The 9,674-nt window shown below is 36.3% G+C and overlaps 1 protein-coding gene across 3 annotated transcripts in view; it reads left to right on the top strand.

Annotated features, from left to right (window-relative positions):
- ASCC1 (activating signal cointegrator 1 complex subunit 1) overlaps positions 1–9,674 on the top strand; it is a 121,069-nt gene that overhangs the window by 2,894 nt on the left and 108,501 nt on the right. For all 3 annotated transcript variants that reach the window (XM_056799393.1, XM_056799405.1, XM_007478355.3), the window contains one exon: positions 547–676. In XM_056799393.1, the coding sequence (XP_056655371.1) occupies positions 547–676 (130 nt within the window). The remainder of the gene's footprint in view (positions 1–546; positions 677–9,674) is intronic.

Raw genomic sequence — 9,674 nt, 5'->3', positions numbered from 1 at the left:
TGGAAGCTCTTTACCTGAGTTTTACGGAGAAACATGCAAGGAAAGTCATTAAACTGTGGTATCCTGGCAGAGCTTTTTGTCAATCCCCAAATACATATTGGCCATCTTTTTATTTTACATGGAGAAGATGGTAGTACTTTAAAATATTTAATAATTCTTGGAGACCTTAGCTAGGCTGATGTTTAGGGAAGATGAATTTTTCTTTGTGTAAGGTGTTTAATAAATATAAATGATATTATTCTCTAGGTTAATAATGTAGATAGACTAGGTCTTTTTTGTTTTTCAAAGTACCTGGACTAGATATCTTCTCTGGGTATTAATTAAAGATACAGATAAGCTTTTTGTTAATAGCAGAGTAGAAATACAAAGTATTTTAGGAAAAGTAGGAAATAAGAGTACACCTTTCAGATGTTAGATATCTAATGAGGGGAAGGTGATTTGGGAATGAATGTTATTAAAATCCTTAGCTTTCCTTCATCAGGAACAAGAAAGAGCATGTGTTGTGTTCTTTTTTCCCTTTAGTTTATGCAGTGATTTATTTTCCAGAATTTTGCCAGAAGTATCATGGAGGTCCTCCGTCCACAGCTTATAAGAATTGAAGGACGCATTTATAGGAAGAATTTTATACAAGAACAGACCTATCAGCATGAAGATGAAGATGACGATTTCTATGGAGGTAATAATACTACATACCTTGTAGTCAGGTTTGTTGTTGAACTGTGAATTACTCTTTGTGACTCCATTTGGGGTTTTCTTGAGAAAGATACTGGAGTATTGCCATTTCCTTCTTCAAGTCATTTACAGATGAGGAAAAAGAGGCAAACAGAATTAAGTGATTTTCCCAGGGTCACACAGTAAGGGTCTGAGGCCAGATTTGAACTCAGGAAGTGTATTAGAGGGTTCCTTTTACTGGGTTGTTTAAGGTAACTGAAAATGCTGGGCAAACATACTGAGAAATAAGGTAATAAGAAAGACAGATTCTTTCCTCTCTTCCCCCCACCCAATTCTGCTATCTTTTTCAGTTGGAGTCAAGCAAGGATTCAGAATTGGTAAGTTGACTAAAGCTTCTAACAAACAAATCACTCTCTATAATACTGGATACAGAGATTTATTTTAAAGGAAGGAAGGGTAAGGGAATTTAGAGGGGAGAGAGGGAATTTAGGATTTCCTTAATCTAATATAACTCTCAATATAAATAAGTAAGGCTATATAATCTTTAAGAGGGATATTATTAACAACTTTCAAAGATCTTCTGAGCTAAGCCCCAAACTCTTTCAGGGAGAAACCAATAGCCAGAAAGGCAGAGATATCTCTCTATAGCTTTTTCTCCAAGGTCCAAGGAAAAAGAGTGAGTAAGAAATAGTGAGAAACAGTTTGTGTCAGCTTGTTCAAACTCCTTCTACCTGGTCACATTCTCCTTTGGAATTTTCCTTGATGGACAGATCTTCAAGCTTCCATTCATTGCATCTGCTTTGCAAGGTTTTCTTTAGTCTTAATCAATCCTTCACAGAAGATGAGTCTTCTTCACTCCAGACCTGGAATTCTCCCCACTGTGCTACCTAGCTACCTCCATAGTCAGGTTAGAGATGGATTATTTATTTCCTCACTTTTTAGATTGGAGGTAAGACTATTCTCTCATGACATTGCAGTGATTCTTTGTTTTAGATGTTTTTTAGCAGCTAGATTTGAGGATAGGTCTTAGCTATGTAGCCTAATTCTTCAGTTCCCTTTAGTGGATTATTGTTTAGCTTCACATATTTCTGTGATCTTATTGGTCAGGGGTACTTATTGTTAGTGGTTGACTATGTTGCTTACAAATAAAGACAGATTTTATCTTTGGTAATTTAGCAAAAGATAGTTTCTGTAGGCCACTATTGATATCCTGGAGTGAAATGGGGTTTCCTGAATTTGTTTGGTAGCATCTACAGTGTATAGAGAGCTCTTCTAAGCTCTGGGGGAGAAACAAAGGTTAGGTAGAATTGCCTTGGCTGAGGATAGGTAGGTAGATCGGTAGATATTGTCAGACAACAAACATTTTTTAAGTGTTCACTGTGTACCAGGTACTCTGTAAGTGCTGGGGAAACAAAAGAAAAAAGAAAAACAATCCTTCCTCTCAAGCAGTTTACAATTTAATGGAGGAAGACAGTCATAAAAGGGAGCTAAGAATCTGGAGGGTGAGGGAAAGGTACCTGTTGAGGTAGGGGCATGGTGGAGAACTCAGAGATATCCCAGAGCAGTGTAACCAGGTGAGGAGTAATTTATGTATATATGTATGCATATGTATACAAATAAGTATAGTAGAAAATCCTTGATATTGTTTAGGATTGGAACACTTTTAAGGATGACTGCTCTTGTAGGAGTTAGAACCAGGTGAGACATTAAGATTATCTAGTATAGCCCCCTCATTTTACAATAATGAGGGTATTACATCAGGATAAAACATTCTGTAAAGAGGGAATGAAAGGCCATTACTAATTTGGGGGTGACATTTGTTTAAAACTTTGAAGTATGGGTAAATATTCAGATTGAATAGAACATTCTAACAATAAGAACCGATATGAGGAAAATCATGGAGAGAGGAAAATGTGGGTCACCTGTGGGAGATGCCCTGAGATCCACTTTGCCTGCAACCAAGAACGTGGTAGGAGAATAAAATCCTATGAAAAGCCTGAAGGGCTGGGGTGGTACTAAATTTTAAAGGATCTTAAGTGCCAGGCACAGGAATCTGAATTTTACCCAGTGGAAAATGGGGAGTCAGTGAGAAAAGAAGAGGTAATTATATGCTTAAGTGGATAAAGTACTGGACTTGGAGAAAATGTGGTTCGAATCCAACCTCAGACACAAGTACTATGTGAGTTAATGTAGGCAGATAGCTACTCTTAGCCTCATTCCTTACTTCTAAGATGGGGATTATTATTAGTTGTGGCACTTGTTTTGTAGGGATGATTGTGAGGATCCCAGGGGAAAATGTTTATAAAGTTCTTTGCAAACTTTAAAAAACCTGCTATATAAATGTTAGCTTTTATTCTTATAATGAAGTATTCTGGACCTATGTCTCTTCTGTTGCTATTTGTTAGAGCAGGAAGTCTTTCTATTTTGGGAATGTCATGGACCTCTTTGGCAACTGGTGAAGCTTGTGGACCCCTTCTTTGAGTAATGATTTTAAATAATTGAAGGGAATGTTAAATTTCAATTAGGAATTAGTAAAAATAAAAGTATAATTTTTTTTCCTGTTCATCTTCACAAACCTCTAAAATGATCTCTGGACCTCTTCAGGGGATCTGTGGATCCTAGGCTAAGAAACCCTGAATTTGAAGATCTGGGTTTGAATCCTGATTCTGATACTTAATATCTACATGATTTTGGGCAATCTTTTCTCTAGGCCACCATTTTTTTATTTGTAAAATGAGTGTACTCTATTAATGTGCCTGTGTCGTTTCTGTGGTTCTCTGCTGCTATGAGGATAATCCACAGCTTCTTCTCTCTAGACTCACTGGCTCCAGCTTACTTTCCCTGGTTCCTTTCCTGCACAGTCTTTTTCACTTCTCCGAGTCCATCTCTAGTATCCATGTCTTTGAACAGACCCTTATGCTGGGGATGAATTGCCTCCTTATCTCTTACGACTCCTGTCTTCTTCAAGGCTCAGCTCAAGTGCTGTCTTCTAATTCTAAATACAGGATATACTTTTATGTTTTCCCCGAGTTGTTAATGCTCTTTTTCCCTATCTTTCTCAGTTTACTTTGCCTTATTTGCATAGTTCTCCCTGAAGAATATTGGCCTAGTGGAAGGACTTGCAGACTAAAAGGGGAAACCTGAATAATATTGTTGTGCTTTAAACCTAATTTTGAACCTACCTAAATAAAATCACAATCATAGCTGGTATATATGTATATATATATATTTTTTTATATTTATATATATAATGATTTAAAATCTACAACAGACTTTATCTTATTAGACCTTAATACTTCTGAAGTAGAAACTATGAATGAATGTTAGCTTCTTGAGAGCAAGAACTTTTCATTTTTGTCTTTGTATTCCTTGTGTCTAGCAAATACTAGGTGCCTAATACTTGTTTACTGAATGAAAAAATGTTTAATAAATGAATGAATGACTTCTGAAATCCTACCTAGCTCTAAATCCTGTAATCCTCATCCTTCTGAGGACCTTTTTTTTTTGAAGCTTATCTCCTATCTTAGAATGAATACCGTGCATTGGTTCCAAAGCAGAAGAACCTTGAGAACTAGGCATTTGGGATTAAATGCTTTGCCCAGAATTGCATAACTAGGAAAGATTGGATGCTAGATTTGAACCCAGTTCCTCTCAACTCCAGGCCTAATTCTCTATCTACTACCCAGCTAACTAGCTCTGCCCTTCTCTGAGGATATTTTGAAATATCAAGTTTTTGAAGTTGAAATGGTTTTAGAGAATCACTGGGAGATATTGGAAAGAATTTTAAACTTGGACTCAAGAGAACCCACAATTTGAATTCTACCTCTGACAGTAACAGTGTGACTTTGGATAAATAACCTAACCTCTGTTTCTTCCTCTGTGAAATGAGAATAATTTCCATAGCACACTTTCCTACTGTCTGTGGGCTTCTGGCTAATTTTTTTGTGCAATTCATAGATAGAAAAAGTCACTTATTGTACTTCTTCACTGGACTTCTTGTGAATAATGTATTGTTAGATTCTGATTTCTAATCCATTCTGTTGTCCACTTCTGTTTTATGAGTGAGTTCATCCCATTCATATTCACAGTTATGATTACTGACTGCATTTTCCTCCATCCTATTTTCTTTGTTTCTCCTTTTTCCTCTCCCTTTATATCCTGTTTCTCTTCTGAAATCTATTTTGTTTCTGACTGCTGCCTTCTTTTTTTATCAACCCCCATTGCTCTCCTTATTCTTTTCCTCTCCTACTTCTCTACTAGGAAAGATAGATTTCTATTACCAATTGAGTTGATGTTTAGTCATGTCTGACTCATTTGTTCATGGGATTTTCTTGGCAAAATGCTGGTTGGCCATTTCATTCTCTAATGTGTCCCCATTTTCCAGATGAGGAACTGAGGCAAGTAGGGTTAAATGATTTAACCAGGGTCAGTCATATAACTAGTAAGTATCTGAGGCCACCTGACTCCAGGCCCTGGCAGTTGAGAATATGTGTACTCTCAAGTATGTTTTGAACCAATATAGATGTGAGTGCGGTTCAAGCATCCCCCCACCAATTTTCCCCTTCACTATAAAAGTTCTTGCATACTTCATTTATGTGAGATAATTTTCCCCATTCTTTTCCTTTCTCCCTTCTCCCTTCTCTCAGGACATCCCTTGCCTATCCATTTTTTTAACATTACGTTGATATAATTGACTCACTCCTGTGGGTTTAAAAATTAATAATCAATAACTAAGTATTATATTTTATAAAGTTTTATTAATAATAACTAAAGCAAAAGAACTGTCTGACTTCAGCCCAGTTACAGGTTCAAAAGAGGACGAGGGAGGGGTTATAGCCCTTTAAATAAAATCATGCAAAACAGGAAAATGGAGTTTTGGGAAATTCTAAGGAACTTCTGGGGGATGAAGTCCAAAGGCTCAAAATCTCCATTTATACACTCCTACACCCTTTTTCTATGTAGAATCTTTTTATCTGTCATAATGATAATAAAGTTTTTAGAAGACACCGGTATCATCTTCCTACATGGCATAGTTAGTTCTCTGATCTCTTAGATGCCTATGGATCTCATTGAGGTGACCTATAGAGTTCTGGAGCTTAATATACTTAGCACAGCTTTTTTCATGAGAAAGAGGCTCAGTAGGGCTCATATTATCAGTAGGGCTATCATCAATAAGGCTAATCCTATTTAGCTAAAACTTGGTGAGCATTTTGTCTTTGTGTTTCCCATTTCACAATGGTCTCATCAATGAACAAGCTTATCTCTTATGGCATTACTCAGAATCTTGCATGATCTCAGCATATGCGTGGCAGATAGCTTGTTGGAGGAGAGCTTTTAAGATAATTTTTTGCTTTATCAAGTCAAATTTCATTTTTTGCTATCAATAAATAGCAAAACCAGCAGGATATTTCATTCTCTCTCAGTTATGTAACTCTAAATATGTGGTCCCCTGTTGAAAATCATCTGAAAGTCTGACAATTCTCTTTTTGTGTTTTTATTATTTTTACCCTGATACATGAATAGCCTATTTCCATAAACATTTTATGGAGATAAGAAAGTGGGCTTATGGGTCAGTAGTTGCTGATGTTTTTTCATTTGCCTTATTTACTATTTGAGTATCTGATCTTTATTAGGCACTGTGCTGAGTGCTAAGGAAACAAAGATAAAAAGAAAACAGTTCCTGACCTCATTATGCTTACCTTCTACTGGGAGAAACACCGTTCACACATATTAATATGTACAAAATAAATACTAAGTAATTTTGGTGGGGAGAAGAGTATTGACAATTAGGGAATATGAGGAAAGTCTCCTGTAGGAGTAATATTATCTGTTTTATTTTGTAGTCTTTTGAAATTTTCTTTCTACTTTGTGAAATTTTGAAGAATAATTCCTTTTTTTTTTTAAACCCTTGCCTTCTGTCTTAGAATACATACTAAGAATTGGTTCCAAGGCAGAAAAGTGGTAAGGGTTAGGCAACTGGGATTAAGTGATTTGCCCAGGGTCACACAGCTAGGAAGTGACTGAACTGGAAGCTTTTAACCCAAAACCTCCAATCTCCAGACCTGGCTCTCTGTCCACTGAGCCACCTAGCTGCAACTAAATTAAGTGCTTTTAAAATTATATTGCTTCCTGCGCAAATTTCTTCTGTCAGGTCTAGCCATCCTTCCATATTTCATTTTTTTAAAGTGTCACTTCTATTTGGGGACTAAGTATTTGAGTCTGGGTGTAGTGGTTACATGTTTAGTGATTTTTTTCAGGGGCCTCTTTTGGTATTTCCAGTGCTTAGCATAGCGCTTGGCACATTCTTGAAAATGTTCATTGAATTGACTTGATATGTTGCGTTTTGTGTTTATATGTTAAATTCTTTTGATTTTTCTCTGTAGATGCTCTTGGGATAATTTTACCTATTTGGGCCTTAATGCCATACTTTGTACTGACTAGTCATCCACTCCACTGCTTTACCATGCTTTGCAAAATGATTCTATTTATTGTTTTAGATTCTGACATGGAAGGGACTCTAGAGGTCATCTAGTCCAACTTCCTTATTTGATATTTAAGACATTCAGAGAGATTAAATGATTTGCCTCAGGGCTCAGGTAGGGAGTAGCAGAACTAGGATTCAAGTACAGATTCTATAACCTCAAATCTAGTGGTTTTTTTTGCTACACTATCTCATCTATAACCCTCTTCCTCCATGTTTTACATATGAGTTTATATTTTAAACTAGCTTGCATTCCACTTATAAAGGAAATTGAGTTTACCTCCTAAGTTAGTTTCAAGACTGTTGACTTTCTCAATATGGAGATTGTTATTGTTGTTCAGTTGTATCAACTCTTCATGACTCAATTTGGGGTTTTCTTAGCAAAGATACCAGAGAAGCTTGCGATTTTTTTCTCCTGCTTTGACTTAACTTTTTATTGACCCATTAAGTTTCTTCACAGTGAGTTCACACCAAAGATTTCACAGGTCCAGATATACAATTAGTACAAAACAATCTCCATATTGCGGTGGCCAGCTGATACAATGGATAGATCATTGGGCCTAAAGTCAGGAAGATGAGTTCAAATCTGGCCTTAGACAATTACTAGCAGTCTAACTTTAGCCAAGTCACTAAACCTGATTTGCCTCAGTTTCCTCATCTCTAAAATAAGCAGTTGTGTGTCAGAGGCAGGACTTGAACTCAGTTCTTCTTTTCTGAGAGTTCTTTACTCTCTGCCATGCTAACTTAAAAAAACCAGTTCAATTTTGCTAATAAATTATGATAATCAGATTGAATTTCTTAAAATTTTTATTTCCAGTTTTCCATTTCCATTTTTCTGTCTCAATAGCTTATTTACATAGTATTATCATAACTGAATGCAACCTTCTTCCAATCTGGTATTGATTTTTTACCTTCTACTCTATTTAATGATCTGACTGCACATAGGCATTTGGTTTTGAAATGACACTTGAATTACTAACTTTTTTTTTTCAAGCTATAGTTTGTAGTTAGAGATATATAAATATGATTTGAAGGTCAGTCCATTGGGAACTGACCTTCAAATCATATTTATATATCTCTAACTATATATAACTATATATATATATATGTAGTTGGGCCTGGCAATGGAGATGGAGGGAATTGGACCTTGAATTTATAGTAAGAAGATTGCTTCCTAGATGACATTTGGGAAATTGCACATTGATTTTAACAGTCCCAAGCTGCTTCCCAGCACAGAAGTCCATCTTTTTAGCACATACATTCTGGTTCGTGTTTTATGGTTATAAATCTTACAATACCACCATCTCCAAGGAATCAAAATTGTGGGTGACTCAAAGTTCATTGGAAAGACTTATGGTAGTTGAAAATAAGCAGAAGCATATTTTCAGTGATGACATGCATTAAAATTGCCATATGGGCTATCATTCAGGAAATAGATGATCAGAAAAGGAAGTGAGCTGCTCATAAGAGGCAATGTGGTTTGGTGGATAGAGTATTGAACTTGGAGTGTGGAAACCTAGACCCAAATTCTACTTTAAACTCCTACTTGCTGTGAGAGACCATAGGCAAGTCACTTAACATGTTGTAGCTTCAGTTTCAATAGATATAAAATGGGTATATTCAGAACTGAAGGAGACTCTAGAGTTTGACTAGTCCAGCTTCTTCATCTGACAGTTTGGCAATATGTCAAATTACCTAACTCATAGAGGTGTGTAAGGATAATTTTAGTGTTTTGACTTAAAATCTAAATAGTTGGTCACCAGGGATGATTCCCAAATAATAAAATACCAAAGTCAGCTGGGAATTATGGAGAGTTTAATTAATATAGAGAGAAGGAATTAAGGGAGACACACACACACACACACACACACACACACACACACACACACACACACACACACACACACACAGAATTAATTTAAACTGCTCTGGCTCAGGCTGAGCCAGGCAGTAGTTAAAGGCCTTGGCCAAAGTGGCCTTCCTGAGTCTAAAGGAAAGGGAGTCAATCTTATCACTCACCAGGAGACCATTTCCAAGGAAGCTCCAATCCTCCACTGAACTCAATCTCCTGAACTGAGTTCAGAATTCAATACCCCTCCGAACTGAATTTTAGCCTCCTTTTAAAGAGAATTTTCTCTTATGTCACCTCCCCTAAATTTTTACATCTACCAATCACAGTAGACGCTTTTTTCCAGGACTGCCCATTCTTAGTTCTCACCACTCTTTTTAGTTCTCACCTTCTCTGGTTAAATTATATCTTTTGAGGTACTTTACACTTCTTTGTTAAGCTTACCTTTTGTTAGTTACTTGACCTTTTTGTGATTAATTTAACCTTTATAGGTACTTAACACCATTTTTGTATTAGATCTAAAAATAGACTTAGCTTAAGGTTCTAGCTTTACTATAAGGTATGAGTTAAGTACCTTCTTTGTTCAATCAGGAGTTTACAACTTTATCTTCCCCTAAAGTATGTCTAATTAGGGTGGAGTAATTTTAAAAGTTCCCAATACATTCCTGATCC

Source organism: Monodelphis domestica, chromosome 1 (genome assembly GCF_027887165.1).
Source record: "Monodelphis domestica isolate mMonDom1 chromosome 1, mMonDom1.pri, whole genome shotgun sequence".
In the NCBI taxonomy this organism is placed as follows: Eukaryota; Metazoa; Chordata; class Mammalia; order Didelphimorphia; family Didelphidae; genus Monodelphis; species Monodelphis domestica.
The sequence above is the reverse complement of the archived record's forward strand: the minus strand, read 5'-3'. Positions and strand labels throughout refer to the sequence as shown.